Source organism: Schistosoma mansoni, chromosome W (genome assembly GCF_000237925.1).
Source record: "Schistosoma mansoni strain Puerto Rico chromosome W, complete genome".
Taxonomy (NCBI): Eukaryota; Metazoa; Platyhelminthes; class Trematoda; order Strigeidida; family Schistosomatidae; genus Schistosoma; species Schistosoma mansoni.
The window spans coordinates 40,594,125-40,612,636 of record NC_031502.1 but is presented as its reverse complement, the minus strand read 5'-3'; the positions used below and the strand labels follow the sequence as shown (position 1 = coordinate 40,612,636).

General features: G+C 34.8%; 1 protein-coding gene across 1 annotated transcript in view; it reads left to right on the top strand.

Moving 5' to 3' along the window:
* The window catches only part of Smp_135400 (putative alanyl-tRNA synthetase), a gene marked incomplete at both ends in the record, with an annotated part of 61,892 nt that overhangs the window by 31,474 nt on the left and 11,906 nt on the right, over positions 1-18,512 (top strand). The window contains 7 exons of the mRNA XM_018789700.1: positions 6,696-6,935; positions 8,550-8,752; positions 10,562-10,707; positions 11,984-12,317; positions 13,948-14,160; positions 14,948-15,343; positions 17,950-18,061. Of these exons, the coding sequence (XP_018655116.1) occupies positions 6,696-6,935; positions 8,550-8,752; positions 10,562-10,707; positions 11,984-12,317; positions 13,948-14,160; positions 14,948-15,343; positions 17,950-18,061 (1,644 nt within the window). The remainder of the gene's footprint in view (positions 1-6,695; positions 6,936-8,549; positions 8,753-10,561; positions 10,708-11,983; positions 12,318-13,947; positions 14,161-14,947; positions 15,344-17,949; positions 18,062-18,512) is intronic.

Here is an 18,512-nt window from a genome sequence, read left to right as displayed (position 1 = left end):
TTCGTGCTTCAATAGTTCCATAAACCAATGAGTGATATTGTCTGTCAGCTGACGTGCAATATGTATCAATTTTCAGAATGCAACATTATTACCATAAGGCATCTGTCCTATTAAATATATTAGTCTTTTGGACAGAATTAGTATATTGAACTCCAGAATATCTTGACTGTATAAAGGGAATATATGTTCCTAAAGCTCTAGTATTTATACATAGTCTTGTATAAGTAGTAGTCTTGTATCAGTGTCCAGTCAGTAGCTATGTTTATTCCTCATGAACCTTATTGACCTTAGGATAATACGAAAGCGAAAGAGTGGGTAAGACCCTCTGTGATTAGTTACGCGCCTCATGATTCTTGTTTCTTGCCGAAATCATCACAACCAGCAGAGGTATCTAAATGGACCAAATACTTACGCGGAGCGACCTTTCGCCTCCCAGGATAATCGGCCAAACCATCAGGAGCCTCACTCAGACTAAGTTTAACTATGTACGATACCTGCCGTATGAATTTGGTGCATTCTGTATAATTCTGCTTGTTAAAGATCGATCTCATTCAAGTGAATCTTTTATTCAGTCAGCATTAACTGATCCTAATCCTGACAGATAAGTTTGGCCCTTTTAATGTTGCCACTAGCTACGCTTATACGGCGTTTGACATTTTGTTTGTAAATGTTTTGTATCAATTATACATCTTTGCATTTTTTGTAAGTTTTTAAGTTATATTTTACTACTGTAAGATGAACTGACCTGTGAACACTAATGCTCGTTTTGCCACCCATGATTTCTGTTCACATGAGGTGGTATTATTTCTCGCACACGGGAAACGTTCTTATGTAACTATAGCGTATCGTCTGGGAAACTCCATCCGTTCCATGGATAAAAGAAGCATGTTAATAAAATTTTATATAGGCTTTCAGTTTTATTCACTAAATTTCACCGTGTGAGTATTAGTGATTGCTCATCCACAACTGTGCTACGATATATTTGACTGAAGATGGCATGTGTTGCTTCTGAATTATCAGGCTAAAAATTATACATAGTGTTTTTTAAGTAACTTTTGTGTTTTAAGGGCATATTGAAATAGTTTGAAGCTATGTTTTGTCCAGTCAATCTTATGCAGCCTATATTATAACTGACATGACCCATCAGCGACGATATTTGAAAGTTCTAAAGCCAAGAATGAATAATTTAGCCCCACCCTTGATTACTGGACAATAAGACAATACAAAATAAATTTATTCTTCATAACTTTATAATCTGAATCTAAAGTGATCAGACGCATCAACCTCCCTTTATCAGTTTTCTCAACCATTATGTAAAAATGCACATTTCTTATTCTTTATAGGAGATTTGTACTGCAGTTAAATGAGCTTACATTTAACCACTGGTAATAGGACACTGATACTCAGACAAACCCGATGAACTGAGTAAAAATACAGTGCGTTACGCATTATTCAATTCATAAGTGTTGTTAGGTGTTTTCCTTTCGATCACTTTATCATGTCTCCTATGGATTTTGAATGCTTGATTGCTACGGTCTACAAGAATACAACCATATGAATGTGAAATGATGTACAGATCAGTCGCGGAAAATAACTCTCTATGAAGCTGTCCTTGTACACCTATAAATAGTTTACTTTAATTGAGAGCGAATATTATCTGTAGTTTATCCATCTTAGTGTGCAATATGTTGAATATAACGTTTACGGCGGATGTAAGGTGACATTTGGGTGCTAGTACTTTCATGTCGTTTGAGCTTGTGGGGTGAACACCTATTTATACAGTCGAAGACGCTCATTTTGCTAAGCAAGCACCACAGTAATTGAATATTAAAACTTATAAGAGCTGATAATTGCTATTCGTGTCTAGTGAAGGAATTCGGAAGTAGACATGTAACCCCTAATTAAACAGGCGCTTTATATCACAATATGAGTACCAGATTCGTACTGGATCCTTACCAATGGTGTTGCGGGCCACTATTATGTTATTATGTTACTTTAAAAGGTCTTTGCTGATTCTTGAGGTGATTGAGCTGCTAAACACATCTAGAAATACGCTTTCAGGTTAACATCCAGCAGTAGATGGGTAGTTGTCACATTCTGAGGATGCAGAGAGCATAATCATGCGTCCGGGACAAGGCAGGGTCCATGGCGAGCTATTTCAGCACAGTCTTCATTCAGGAGCCTCTTTAAGACCTGAATACAAAGTCATGAATTTGACTTCCCACTGATGACTTTGATCAAGACGGGGTACTAGAGACTCTTGGCGCTTTAGATATGAAAAATTGACAGGACTTGATAGACCTCAAATTCTTCAGTCACGTATCACTCGGTCATCTCCTGGTTCTTTCGTTATCTCCAAGCATTGGTAACGGATGTTGAAAAGAGATGAATGTTCTCCAAAGATTTGAGATAGGGCTTCACCTTATTCATCAAAATTAAAGTCTCGTCAGTTCTTTGGAAGAATAGAGTTGCTTTTGAGTTCATATTCCGTCGTTTGAAGATTGCTTATACAGATTCTGACTTTTGTAGCATCTCCTAGTCTGCAGAAATCAACATACTACGATTAATGACAATCTAAGAAGCCTGCGTTTGACAGTTGCATATGTTTCGATTTTTTGAAGTCGAGAAGTTTAACTTGACATAAAAATCCTGAAGCCGGTAAATTGTAAGCCAAATACTTGTCCAGGCAAACGTGTTCATAATAATCTAAAAGAAAGAAACTTAAAAATAATAAACTGATGAATTAGCCCAAAAAGTGAAGTTCTGTTTATCAGGTGAACCAACCAATGCAAATGGAAAAATCATAAACAGTAGACTCCAAACATTTGAGATTCAAGCACGAATTATCATGGAGTTAAATTTCAGACGTGATACACTCACAGTTGTTTGTTTTTAATCGACTCACCTCAACAGTTATGCCTTTTTTGTAGCTGCATTGTCATCAGTATCATTCTTAAAGACTCATGATTCAACCAGGTAATCGAATTCTGATCTCGAAAATATTAAGCTTAAGGTTTCAGTCAAGATGAGTTCCGGATACGAGAAGCTTCTTACTTAAAAGGTTTGGCGCGTTTCTTAAAAGAGCCTCACCCGTCAAGGTCGCGTGTTCTTCAGTGGGTTCTTTAATTTGTTGTATAGTATCTTCTCCATCTGTACTTGGATTATGCTAGAGATGTTAAAATTAAAACAAACCTCTTCGTAGCTCACAGAGGTTCTGCTGTATCCGTATATCATAACAGCTTGTTGTACAGTATTTCTTCAACAGATATGCTGGCTGGGCAAAAATTCATATATACTTATAGCGAGACTATAGTTTATGATCAGAATTAGATCTTTCTTAACAATTCAATGCGAAGATCTGTGTGGACATTCGCCTTTATTCCCTTTTCTACCTTAATGTGGTGTCACATCGAGGTTTGATAGGTTTACTTTGTCTGCCACTTATTTTATTAGTCAGGTATTGCAACGACCCTCATTATTACGTGAATAACCTTCTTGAAGGCCGTATTTTGTGATGGGCGTGATACTGTCAATCCCGACTCTACTCAAAACGCCTACTCAGTAGTTAAGGTTTTTCTTAGTTTAGTTTGCGTTGAAGAAATAAAGTGAAAAATATTTGATCATATCATGTTTTCTTCAAATTAACCTCCCATCTCCAAGTAAAACACTTATTGGCACAATTTCTGGATATGAAATACACTAGTTATATGTACTCGTAAATTTTCCAGTTTGATTTCTTTATATATTGGCTGATTTGTTGCTTAATCTATCACATCTTACGTTAGTCTGGAGTGAGGTATTGGGGAAAGTAAACGAAAACATAGAGTTTTCTACTTTGAGTGGTGCGCTCACTATTGTTTCCGGAATGGTCCGGGATTATTGGAGTTAGGCTAATTTAGAAAAGTCCTTAGTATGCAATCACAAATTTTCTCAAAGCAGTGTGTACAAGCCTTGTCTCGCGTAAGTAGTCAGGTAAGAAAGATAAGCCAACTAGTTTTTTGTAGTGATTCGCCCACTTTAATCAAAATTTTACCCCCTTTTTGTAATTTGGGCTAGATTTACTTGTAGGTGTATGATTATTAGGACTGCGTTCCGAATAACATTTATCCTATGAATTCTTTTTAATATTATCATTAACAATCGCACATTTTTCATAGATAACAGGAATACTTTTTTTAAGGCTGTGTAATGTCAGCTTTATTTGTTCCTTGTCTTTCATATGGTCCATCTAATCATTTTCCATTTAATTTCATCACAGGTGTATCGTCTGCTATTGTAGCTGGTTGAGGATTAAACAGTGAAAAATGACTTTTTTTCATTTCCCAACATCAAAAACTAGCTTCTTCCTTCGGGTCAGAAAAACTCGAGTAAGTCCCAAGTAAGATGATAAAGATAACAGAAGATAATGGTTACGTTTCCATAGGATCCTAATGAAGTAAATAAGTAGGTCTTTGACGTTTTGGAACTTGAAGAGTCTGATTTCAAAATAAATAATCACCAGTTAACAAACTTCGTCGGTAAAAGACACCAAGTGAATGAAACAAATTATTGCTGTGCATTACAGTTATCGTTCGAATGTGACATTGCACTGTTAAAGTGTTATGTATAGAGTGTGAACGAATGGGATTGTTTGTAAAGATATGCTTTCAGCGAAAAGATAATCAGGTCGTAAGACGTAACGATTTTACAAGTACATACTTTTTACCACATACAGTCTGTCGAAAGAACGGTCGGATCAAAATTATTGAAAATTATAGCTAAGGATATTGATTTAGAACTCATTGTGGTTGAGTTATTGTTTATATGGTCTGTTGGCCCTAGTTTTCTACACTAAGCTACACTTGAACCATATTAGGTGTGAAAGAAAATGTTCGTCTGTAAATATCCATGCGGTGTGTTACATTTTGATTTTTCAGTGATTGGAAAGCTGCTTTCAAGCACTCGATCACAGACTCCAACTCCGCCCCACCTACTTCGGTTTGTGCAACTGGATAATATCACTGGTCCCTACAAGAGTAGTGTAACTAAAGCTAAGCATTTATTTACTTTGACGTCTAACTAGAGCCCGTGGAGAGCAAACTCGAAAAAACCAAGCTAGTTTCAGACCTGGATGTGTATGTATTAACCACATATTCACCATTCGGCTGGTTAAGAAATATAGACACAATTTTCGACTTTTGAAAGTAGTTGTATTCACTCGTTGACCGATAATACGCAGATTATATATTTCTGTTTGGGGAAGACTGACAAAACATAGTCTTCTGACCACCTTAAATAAAAATGCAAGCATGTTTGAGTGCAGTTCTCTCTCTCCAAATGCGAAATGCCACTTCAGGACTGGCTTGTATCATCTCCTGATTTAATGATAGGGAGTGAAGTAGTTGAGCATATTGATCGCTTCACTTGTCTTAGGAGTCTCATCAGTACCAATGGTCTGATGTCTGACGAAATCTCGCCACGAATTCAGAAGGCTCGATTGTCTTTTACCAGTTGCGTCACTTGTGGCGTAGGCGAGATATCCGTCTGCCAACGGAAGGACGAGTTTACTGCGCTTCAGCTCACTCCGTTCTAATTTATGGATGTAGAACATGGCCATTGAGAATAGAGGATATTCGCGAATTACTATTTTTCGACCATAGATGTATTCGAAGCGTTACTCGTGTATTTTGGGATTATCGAGTAAGCAATATCTGGATTAAGAATAGAGTACTAGGTAAAGGTGACAAATCGATTGATGGGATTATAAATCTTCATAAACTGAGGTGGTTGAGACGTGTGTTACGTATGCCTAACCACGATCTGCTTCTACGAGCGATGTTGTGTGGTGTAGGAGTAGGCTTAAGGAAGTCTAAGGATGACCAAACCAAAACATGCATTTAGTCCATGAAGGCACTGACGATTAGACTGAACCATATTAATACTCATAGTTCAGTGGTCTGACGTTTAGCTGTTGATTCACACATTCGAACTATACTCCAGCTACCTTGGTTTAGATGGTCATGTGTCATCACTAGCCCTCATACTTAGAGTGCAGCTCAGAGTCAAGCTCTTGAGTCTGTTCTATAAGTTTATAATAATAGTTATAAAATATGTGTAGCGTATTCGGGCTAATCAGGTCCGGCAGAAATCTAAAGTAAAGAGTAACTATCAATATGGAACCTAATAATTTATTTTAGTATTTTATGTGTATTAGTGAAAGTAAAACTGATTGGTCGTTGAGCGTGGATAGACAGTCATAGCCTACTGACTATTAAATACGTGACTCTCTTCCCTCTCATTGATTTCTTACCCTGACACACTGAGAGTGACTGCTTTTAATTTTGTCGAATAAAGTATTATCTAGTCGATCCTCTGGATCGTGAAACCTGGATGTGATATAACGTTACTATTCTCATTATCGTATTAACGTATCGTCGTAATATACTTGAGGGAGAAAAAGTATTTTAAGCATCGAATGTATCAGTACTTCATCTTTATCACTGTTAAGACGTGTGATTTACATAAAACTAGTTTTGTATTCACCTATTTCTTACTTTGCCCAAGTTCGTGATTTCTAGTGATAATTTTTGCTTCGAAATCTATGTTTTTCTTCATTCTAAATATTCGCTTATTACATACAATTTACTAGTAGCTGTTTCTTTGCTCTCGATTGCTTTAGTTTGACCAAAAGTATCCATCGTATGTAATCTCCAAAGGTTTTGCAATAGTACCGTCATCTGGTCAGGATATACATGCTACTGGTCGTTGTACGTTAGCTCCTGATCAGTCAGTCCCTCGACATGTTTCTCTTGCATCATCTATTCGTTTACGAAACTCTTCTGTTTCGGAACTTCGACGAGAATTTATTAATTTTTTCCAAAGTCACCAACATTCAGTGGTGGCACCGGCTTCCGTATTTCCGAAGCGTCACGAAGGGAGCTATTTCATCAATGCAGGTTTGTATATTATGTTTTAAAGTAATCCAGCTTTAATTTTCATCCATCTTTCTAAACCACAAACACACTCATTACTAATAGTCTCTAAATAAATTTTGTGAAATCTGTAGCTAATTTACTTGGTCACTTTCAATTACTATTTCTCACACACATGAGTCCCTAGCTGTTATGCGGGGAAAGTTTTTTGTGATCTGATTAGATAAAATTTTCGATTGTTGAAATAGATGAATAGAATGCCAATTGCTGGATGAATCCAATGGTATAGTGCGGGCGAATGTTAGTTACTTACGAGATCGTATTATTGACTTAGGCCCCTGAATAATTAGAAATCTAAGGCAAGACCACTAACCAGATGAGTAGTTTTCCATATAACAAAATAACGTGCTCCTATACAGAATATGAACACAGAATAAACACGATAAAATGTCATAGGTGATTGGAGGAAATTAACTTGTTGGTCACTCATTCTCCAATCAATTAAGACCTCACTGTTAAGCCTAATCTTTGGACATCGTATTACTGGCATTGTTTATATTACTATATTTGTAAATGCATAATACTAGATCATAAGCTCCCATACTAGTTTTGTCATTTCATTAAATTATTTTATGATATTTTGAAAGGATTCAGTAAGATGAGAATCATTGTGCTAGTAAAAGTTACTGAGTAAGGTTTTATTTATTACTTTTACTTTACTACATTAAGCATTATATTATGTTAAATAAGCTTCATCTTTATTTACAATGCTATATTTTTATTGTTTTCATAGAATTATCATTTCTTTATAAGGATGCACTTCATTGTCACACAAACAATTTTTTAGTGTCCATCGTAGATATCAACTCATACAGTAGGATTAATTTTCCAGACTCATTTTTATATACCCAAAAAAGGTTATGTAGAAAGTACTTCAACTTCTTTCATCAATAATATCTGTCAGAAATGGTACACTTTTATTTACAGACTGTTCGCTTATGAACATAACCTTATAATATTATACGGTCTTTCAAAACTCCAATACTGTCATGGTATTTAGTATTTTTTTTTATCTTGCCTACAGTTTTAGATTACCTTACTGCATTTCATATGCAAGGGTATTGTTTACGAAATTGAGAGGACGAAAGGCGAATGTCCGGCGCTTTAACCGGGTTGATGAACACCGAGGGTCCACCTAGGGAAGTTGCAAAACCCTGATTCCAAACCAATGGTGTACATGGGCTCCAGGATCCTAAGGAAACAAATGGAGTATGAACCTATTGTTGGTCACCAGTTACCATGGGACTGCATCTCCTTACGTTGCTCCACTGCCTTGTGGATTACACCTTCAGATCAAAGGCTCGGAGTGTGGTCCCCTCAGGAAACCACCTTCTTTGGGTTAGGCACCTGGACAGTATCCCAGCCCTCACATAAATCGAATGATTTATGTGGCACATATTTATTTGGTGCCTCCTTGTACCAACGTTTATGTGTTTATATCATATATATATATATATATATATATATATATATATATATATACTCTGCAATTCATTACATTAATATAGTTTCATGAAATTAAATTTTTAAAAGTTACTTGTTGGTTTTCCTGTACTTTTTTCTATTCGGTCAGGATAGGTATGAACCAATTTAAATCAATTTTTCTCAACCAGTCGGATAATATTTGCTCAGAATTTAAGCAGTTACGACGTGCTACCAACTCACAGCCATGTATTCGAATCGGTGGTCGTCATGATGATTTAAATGATGTGGGATATGATAGGCATCATCATACAATGTTTGAAATGTTGGGCAGTTGGTCGTTCGGGGACTATTATAAGGTTTGTCTCGGTTTTATGGGGGAAAGTTTTGATTCGGATTGGGTCAGTCAATTTTATGTTCTTTTTTACCAAATTGTTTGACTCATGATGGTTGATGATTCTATATTGTGTTATAAGCCTCGAAAATAAAGCTTATCATGGATATGTTTAGTTTAATCTATTCTGCCTTGATAAATTTCTTTGGATCAAATCACGGGTCGGAAGATTGTGTTGAATTTGCTTACACTGATATCTATTTCAAATACAATTGGGAATACACTTAACTTATATGCAACATCTAAATCACTGTGTCACCGGTTTGAACCTCGTTTTGCCGACCTCAGTTCCAACAATTGGAAGCCATTTGCTCCCGCACAAAAAATATGACTCAAGATTAAATACATAAACCTATCCTTGGTAAATGAGTTACACTAAACATTCGTTCGGTGTATTAGTTCCAATGACTTAACTAGGAAGTCAACGGTCGCACTGTCATTCAAAAACCGCCTTATTTATTTAGAGACAAAAGCATTAAGAATTCACTCGGTATTGTTTACTTGAATCTTCCCATTGATGTTTAGGACTGCAATTGATTAGTAGCTAAGTGGACAACGCAATGGCGTTTGAAGTGAACGGTACTGGGTTTGAGTTCCAGAGTAAACATCAACTCTTAGATGCAGGTACATCCAGCTGACTAGTCCCAAATAGGACAGAATGGGCATCCTGGATTCCACTGCTAGCCGCTAGCTAGTGGGTGGTCTTTTTATTTACAGCCAAATTTAACTTCACCTTATAGTCATTACTGATCATTCACTCTAGTGTTATTATCTTGAAAGTTAAATCTACAACACCTTCGAAAATATCTACATAGTAACCGTTTTGTATACGGTTTTACTTTACCGACGTTTCTAATTTTTTAACGTCTCAAGATTATCTTTCAACAGATATCTAGAATTATACTTCACTGCAAAACATGTAGTTCCAGACCACCATTATTATGTATTATTATTATTAATCACGGGTCAGCCGAATTAGTTGGTTATAATCAACTTAAAAATCGAAACATATGTGCGTTGGCCCAAATTATCATACCATATCGGGATCGCAAGATGAAGTTAGCAAGATGAGTAGCCAAGGTGTCTAAATTCTTTTAGTAGCAGTGAAAGCTGGATGCCCTTAACGTTAAGAATGTGGTTCGAGAGAATGAAATGGAAAGATATGCATGAAATTGTACCCGCGCTCAGGATTTAACGAAAGAAAGTTGAATCTCTTTGCACCATTGTAACCGCCTTTAAGATATATCACCCAGTATCTCTAATCACAGATCTCATTTACTGCTCTGGCTTCATCCAGATAGTCTGCATTGGCCAACATAGGTCAGTCAGCCAATGATTCTTCGTTTGATCTTTAAGCTTTCTTTCAACCTCTACATCAGCCAACATTGCATGTTAAAGTAAGCAGTGGTTGTGCATACGTAACACATGTCCTGACCAACTTAGTGGATAAGCGCTTTTAACTTCACCGATCAATTTTACATTTTTGCTAATTACTTGATGTCTAGCCACAACATTACTTTCTCGGTCGTATTACGACGCAGGAGAAATGCTTCGAACACACCTAATATCAAAAAGCTGCAAACTGCTGAGCAGTGTACTTTCCCTTTGATTGTCAGACAGACTTCTCGCCTATGCAACAAGTGACACTATCCATACCTATTTTATTCAAAGTTATTTGGTATACCTCATTTAAACCTTTGTCGTTCAAATAGTTCTATGAAAATTGTTGCTGTCTCTGTTTTTCGATTTTTTATGTGACTGTGGTATACCTTAGAAAGAGGCTTGCTCTCAGGTTTGGAAATTTCTTACTGAGGTGTTAAACCTGCCTACCAATGCAATTTACATAACATATTTCGGTGGTGATCAAAAACTTGGACTTCCTCCAGATGATGAAACACGTGATATCTGGCTGAACTTGGGGTAAGTTGGTAATTCATTGTCTAGACTACTTTTCGAGATAGTTGAACAGTTAGTTGCGAGTAATAAATATTTTCGATTATATTCAGTTCATATGACTATTCATCAGTAGGCGATGAACAAAATGTTCGTGCAATAAACTCATGCCCTTAAAGAGTGAAATCTGAATAATCGACTGGCATCATTAACTTCCACACAATAAGTATGAAACATGAACTTAGCTACTGAGTTTCGTCTGTTTACATACTCACCACAATCACTTCAAAAACAGTGGAGTTTTTATATTAGTTTATTTGTTCACTCAGTGAAGTTTACGCGTATGATTGTGTATATTTTAAACAATGACTGTCAATTTTTCCAAAGATAAAGCTAATATAATTTAGTTTTATGCAAATTTTTTCTTAAGATCGTAGATTGGACCCTTTTTCAAAGAGAAATAATATTTTAACTCCTAATCCACCAAACAGATGATGGCAACTAGTCTACTGAGTCAAAGTTTTATCTTTTTGTGTATACAAATCAAAGGGATTTGGTATTTTTAAACTATTGTGATTGTTCAGCTCATTCTGAGATCTACTACTTATTATCTTTTCTCAATTTTTTGTGGTATGGACGTAACTAACTACCATACCGTTTTATTTTTTGTTGACATTAGCTAAAATGTTTTTATATTAGCATGAAGTTATAATCATCAATGTGAGGGAAGAAACACTTATTAACTTACATTTGTTTAAATATTAGTTAGAAAGTTTCATAGTTCAACTGGAGATAAACCTTGAGTTGTGTAAATCCAGCCTAATCTTCTGTTATAATAAATTGCTAGTTAAGTTGTCAGAAGAAATAATCTACTTTATTTATTCCACTCTTTTACCAGACACAGATTAGCGTACCGAATTCGAGTGAGGGTTAGTGATACTGTGCAAGTGCCTAAACCGTGGTTGATGGAGTGGGCTTCAATCATACGACGTAGTGACCGTAGTCGTCGCTCCAACGAGGAAATCACCTCCACTCTCTTTTCCTAGATAGTTTTAATTACCAGAGCACAAAAGATATTTAATGTAACTTACGCATTTTGTGGTACTTAACTCATTTACATCATACTATCATGTCGTTACTACACTTCGATCCCGTCAGTAAATGGGTTTTCCACAGTACAAAATATTTCTGTAATCTGAACCCTTCGTATTACAATATTCGATAAGATATCAAAACATGTGATAATATGATTCACTGTTTCTGACCAATACTGAAATACTAAACTTAATTTATCTTATTCCAGGGTGATGGATCAAAAATTAATGCCATTCGGTATCGAATCAAACTTTTGGCGTGCAAATCAGTTTAGTGGTGGAGGATTGTGTGGTCCGTCAACTGAAGTACATATAGATTTCAAAGCACTTTGCGGTGGAGACCAATTAGACTGTGCACGTTGTTTAGTGAATACTTCTAGCCCCCAAGTTTTGGAACTGTGGAATTGTGTTTTCATAACACATCGTATCATAGCTGATAACGATGTGACCGAGAAACATTTGAAACCTGACCTTCTTCAACCTTTAACTAAATCATTTGTAGATACTGGAATGGGACTAGAACGACTAGCATGTGTGATGCAGGTTAGTTCAAGAAATTTTTTGTACTTCTTAAGTTTTATTTTCTCGTTTAATATTGATAGTAAATACGTTCTGTTACCAAACTTTTTATTATCTGTTACGCTCTAGGGTGTTATGCAGAATTATTCATACCCAAAATTGTTCGGATGGATCAAGCCATTTTTATGTATTTTAGGCTGACCATTTAGTATCGCTGTTATTGTCCTTTTACGTTTCAGGATTTCAAACAAGCTAACTGAAATTAAACCTTGTCGTTTGATTTTTCTTCTACCAGTCTGTTAAGTGTACTTCGATTTTATCTGTCAAATTACTGTTTACTGTCAGTTTGAGTAAATTACTTCTATCACTTTGTAAAGAGCACATTTTTCTGAATAATCTTTTCTATCCATCCGAACTACTTTATGACCTTCGTCTGGTCTTGAGATTAACAAATTACCACTCGTTTTAAGCTCATGTGAAACTCATTTGTACTTCTTTGTCAAAATGCCTTTCGAATTATATCTGCTGCTTAAGTGCTTAAAGCAGTAATTAACTAGCGTATATTTAAACTTTTCGATGTCATTGTTTGATGAAGGTACTAACTATACATTCCGTTTGTGTATGTATGTTTTAATTTGTAAATCCAATATTTGTTTTTGCTTCGCTAAGCCATACGCCATAGTTCAGTTACAAATCGTGAATGTTTAACTCAAAAGATTTCAATAAAGCGGAAATTCCCATTTAAACAAACCTCTGTTTGAAAGTATACTGAAAATCCTTATGTTATTCAATAGTTCGACTTAATGGGCGGACGCTGAAAAATTATGCGTCAAACAAAATTTCATAAATGAAGTATTTGGAGAAAAATTTTATGCAGATGATGAATTGTCGAAATTCCAAAAACAAAATGTCTTTGGCTACGTGATGATGGTTGCTATAATAAGTAAAGATAAAAAAAAGTATCTAACCACTGATAAGCCTAAAAAAATTTGAAATTACGTTTCCATCAAACCCAGGTCAAGATGTTGATAATTTTTCCAGTTTTCAACTTAATATGGTAAAATTAGAAGCATTATCAATTGATCTTAAGTTTTGTGACATTAGGAAAATGATTAGTAAGATGGAAAACATGTATACATAAACGGAATGTATAGTTAGTACCTTCATCAAACAATGACATCGAAAAGTTTAAATATACGCTAGTTAATTACTGCTTTAAGCACTTAAGCAGCAGATATAATTCGAAAGGCATTTTGACAAAGAAGTACAAATGAGTTTCACATGAGCTTAAAACGAGTGGTAATTTGTTAATCTCAAGACCAGACGAAGGTCATAAAGTAGTTCGGATGGATAGAAAAGATTATTCAGAAAAATGTGCTCTTTACAAAGTGATAGAAGTAATTTACTCAAACTGACAGTAAACAGTAATTTGACAGATAAAATCGAAGTACACTTAACAGACTGGTAGAAGAAAAATCAAACGACAAGGTTTAATTTCAGTTAGCTTGTTTGAAATCCTGAAACGTAAAAGGACAATAACAGCGATACTAAATGGTCAGCCTAAAATACATAAAAATAGCTTGATCCGTCCGTCTGTTTTGTATTATTTTACTAATTGTTTGATCATGTTCATTTTTCAATAATCATCTTACAGGGATTGACATCGAATTATGATTCTTATGAGATGAATAGTTTAATGGAGTTTATACACTCAAAGGCAAACTCATGTAATCGTTCTGTACCTACTTATCAAGGTTTATTTTTATCCAATCCTCTACAAGATGGTGAAATTAAAACAGACAAAGATCACTCAGAAATTACTCTATCTTCTCTGTGGAACAAAATATCTGGAAAATCTTCATCTTCTGTAAGTACATTCCTGAAAGTTTTTCACTTTGGTTTTTATAAGTTTCTAGTTAGGGTTTTGAGTACTTACTTTTTATAATTATTAGTTTCACTCGAATTAATCAAACATTTCAACGTTAATTACCACAGAAAATTTTAATTTTGCATTCATTGTCGACTTTAGAAGGAAAATAAACGATATGTGACTTCGTTTGTTGACGAAAAAAGATTTAAACTGTTTCGAGAACGATAATGGTATCTTTACAAAGTGATGATGTAAATATGTAAGCAGTGATTGTATGCAACTAAAAATATGATTAATTATTATCAATGATGCAAATTGTTAAGAATTAACTATTAGAAATGAAATATAAACACATATTGCTTTCGTGACTTAATGACTTACGGTGTTGTTAGTTCGTTTATCATTCTTAATTATAAAGAAGTGATTAAGTTATTGGTTTTAGGAAAGTTATTCGAATCAATTTGTTATAACAACGAACCACTATTAATAAACAAATTACTGTTGTAATATTGTATCTCGGAAGATAAAACTCTCATTTTTAGTCTTGTATAGTAAACCGAAGCGTCAAAGGAAACATTAATACTAGACGTCTAAACATCTGCGTTCCACTCTTAGTTATCACCGTGTTCTGTCAGTTGATAGCTGAGGTGAATATTATTTAAATTTCAGTTATAGTTTGTATTTTTATAAATCACCATAGACGACTGTCAAAAGTGCTTATATTATCAGTGAATTTTTGTTTCATCCATTGTGTTTTCATGTGCACTTCGACTTGCCTATATAGGCTGTCTGCTCAAAATCACATCTCGCCCTAGATCAGTCTTGGAAAAATTTTAACATGGATAACGATCTTATTGATATGTGGCATCGAGATACCGCCTATCGAGTATTGGTCGATCATAGTCGTGCTTTAGCATTCGCCTTATCAGATGGTTTATTACCAGGACGTCAAGGTCTACCTCTAAAAATTCGTCAGCTTATTCATCGGGCTTTTCGTGCATCTGTTTTAACTGGTCTTGATACAGAAATAACCACGTCGGGGAAATTAAAATCTCTCCTGGGAGCTTTGGTATCCGAAGTAACCAAAAGAGATGTTCTTAGTCTTAAGTCGTTTTTTAACACAATGGCTACCATAAGAGGACCTAGCTGTAGAAAGTCTGATGCATTAACTCCGGAACAAGTAAGCTGATTATCATATTGATGTTTATAAATTTCTTTAACTCGTACAAACCATATAAATTATATCATATTTTCTTGATGTATATTTCAGCGAATGCTTTTTCCAACTAGTTTGGTGTTTTGATGTGTTTATACTAGATGAGTGAAGTTCCACTCTCACTTTTGTAAGTGTTCATAAGATATTTGTCACATAATAATATTCTCTACGACTTGTTCAACGTATAATGTGGTCATTACTCTGCATTAAAATAGTTTTTCTTTATTTACTAGATCAACTTGGCTTTTATTTTCCTTTTTTTTTCTTTAAGGCACTAGTTTTATACACATCTTATAGTCAATCTTAATAGTAATTTTTATTTAAACAGCATATAGCCAACAGTTTAACTGTAAAAAGATTTAGAACTGACTTATTATGTAAGGCGTTGTCAGTTAACTGCAATGTATTATTTAACATCATCTATTGATCAGAACTCGATTAATTAGCTGAATAACCAACCTTCACTTATAGAGTATTCAAAAGTCTACTTTATGGAATAAACAAGTATAATTGGTAATTATTTTATGATATTGATCCATTGTGGAATATCTTCATGATTATTCCTATGCTTCATATCTTATCCGTCCTGATAACCGTTATTAGATAACTTCTAACGGTGTATGAGTTTAAGAAGACAATACGAAGTAGTGACTACAGTTTATTGTTGTACAGTGCAGACCACAAAACCACCACGCACACAAGGCAAATATGAATAAAAATGTAAATGCGTCATCGTGCGGTTTAAGTAGCTAACATTTAAAGTAATTAGTCCCTTTGATAAATTCAAGTAATGTAATAAGGGGACAAAGATTATCTGAGCTATTTGATACATAAGCGCAATACATTTCGAGCAATATAATCACACGTATACTTGTTAATAACATTTATATATAAAAATAAAAGGTCAACTAAACAAATGGAGAGTAAGAGGGAACAAAGATAATAAAGAAAATAATGTGAAAAACAGTGTGAAACTCTCCACGCTAGATTATAAAATTATATTACCAGGGTAGGTTTAAAGTGAGAACAAAGTGCTTCTGAATATATATATATATATTACAAATAATTATTAATTTTTTAAAAAAATAATTCTATCATATGTCCAAGTCTATCATGATGACGCAGAAGCATTCATAGTTTATCGTAGACTCATTGAGTTGTAGTAACACCTTGTACCTTTTGTTCTTCCATTTCACTCATTCTCTTTGGATTATAATTCTTATGTTAGATTCCACTGTTACTAACACTACCATTATTTCAAACACTAATTTATTTTCGCTGTGCGTTATTATTATGATTATTATTATTTAAGCACATAAACATTGGTACAAGGAGGCACCAAATAAATATGTGCCACATAAATCATTCGATTTATGTGAGGGCTGGGATACTGTCCAGGTGCCTAACCCAAAGAAGGTGGTTTCCTGAGGGGACCACACTCCGAGCCTTTGATCTGAAGGTGTAATCCACAAGGCAGTGGAGCAACGTAAGGAGATGCAGTCCCATGGTAACTGGTGACCAACAATAGGTTCATACTCCATTTGTTTCCTTAGGATCCTGGAGCCCATGTACACCATTGGTTTGGAATCAGGGTTTTGCAACTTCCCTAGGTGGACCCTCGGTGTTCATCAACCCGGTTAAAGCGCCGGACATTCGCCTTCCGTCCTCTCAATTCCGTAAACATCACCCCTGCTACGAGAAGGTAGTGATTAGGACTTTCCTGATAGTGGTTGTATGCACGTGGCCATGTGATAGCATTTCGAGGGGGAGAGCTAACTTTCTGTACTCTTTGCCGTACTGGGGCATTTAATAGCTTTTACTGTGCTGATGTAAATTGTAGCAATTGAAATTGATGCATACTTTGACAGGCCTTACTTCGATTATAGACTGACTACAAAAGCTTGATAATTATTGTGTATGTAACTACGTGTTTCTTAGTCAAGTTCTTATCACACACACACACACAGATCCCATCCTATTCTGATGAGTATCTCCGTTATCTGCAACTGTGATCAAATAATCTAACGTTCAATTTTAAAATCATCGAATGTCTTTTTTTCCATCAAAGATGCAAAAAATAACATCAACGATATTTATTCTTTTATTTTCATTTATATGGTACGCAATATATATATTTGGAATGTGGATAAATGTTAACGGAATGACATTGTAGATTGTGGTTCCATTATTTCGTAAATCGATTTCATTTGAAGAAGGCTGGTCATCCTATAATATGAAGAGGTATTGACATCAGTTGTCAGTATAATTAAGGACAAATTCTACTAAAGAGCCACAAAGTAGAACAGAATATTCTTCCAGTGGTCTCTGGAGTTGACTGGTTTCCTCAATTTGTATCATTTTATGATTAAAAGTATCTTAGGTATAAAGTTACTTATATTAAATTAAAATATTCGATTGGATATTTAGAGTATTCATTTAAAGTACAGCTTTTAAACTATAAAGTCTTAATTATGTGACTTTTAATTTGTTTTTTTAATTTCATATCTATCTTTATTACATTCGGTTTGTTTATATCTTATTTGACAATAATCAACTCCTAATTATTACAGATGGAATCAATTATTAATGAAGAAGTGACTTGGTTTGCACTTCGTCTATTTCATATGGAAAAGTCATTTAATCGGTGTCTGGAAGAATGCACTGATAGGAGACAATTGTCAGGTAATATATGAAGGAGTGGTTTTTATAGAATGATTGACTTGTTTAAGACGTGCAACATAAACTTGATGAATTGTAGGCACTGATAGATAAACTTTACAAAATAATAATACTATTTAGTACAAAGAAATTAGTCAATGGAAGTGATGGTTATGGTCAGAACAGTTCTTTAAATATAATATCATGGTTTAAATGTGGTGTGGGTTACTTATATCCACATAAGTAGTATATGATGGTCAGGCATAGAATGTATTTCAACAGAAGATGGATCACGAAAGAACGGAAACGAAACGCAATTGGTGTGAAAATGAATGAACAATGAAATCAGAGACGATGAACTGATATTTGCAGAAGGAACAGTCAAGATTGAGACAATTGATTGATAGTTTGCAAATCAACTGTTTACTGTTTGGTTGTCAGATTTTAGTGAGATATTCTGTAATTCGTGCTCAAA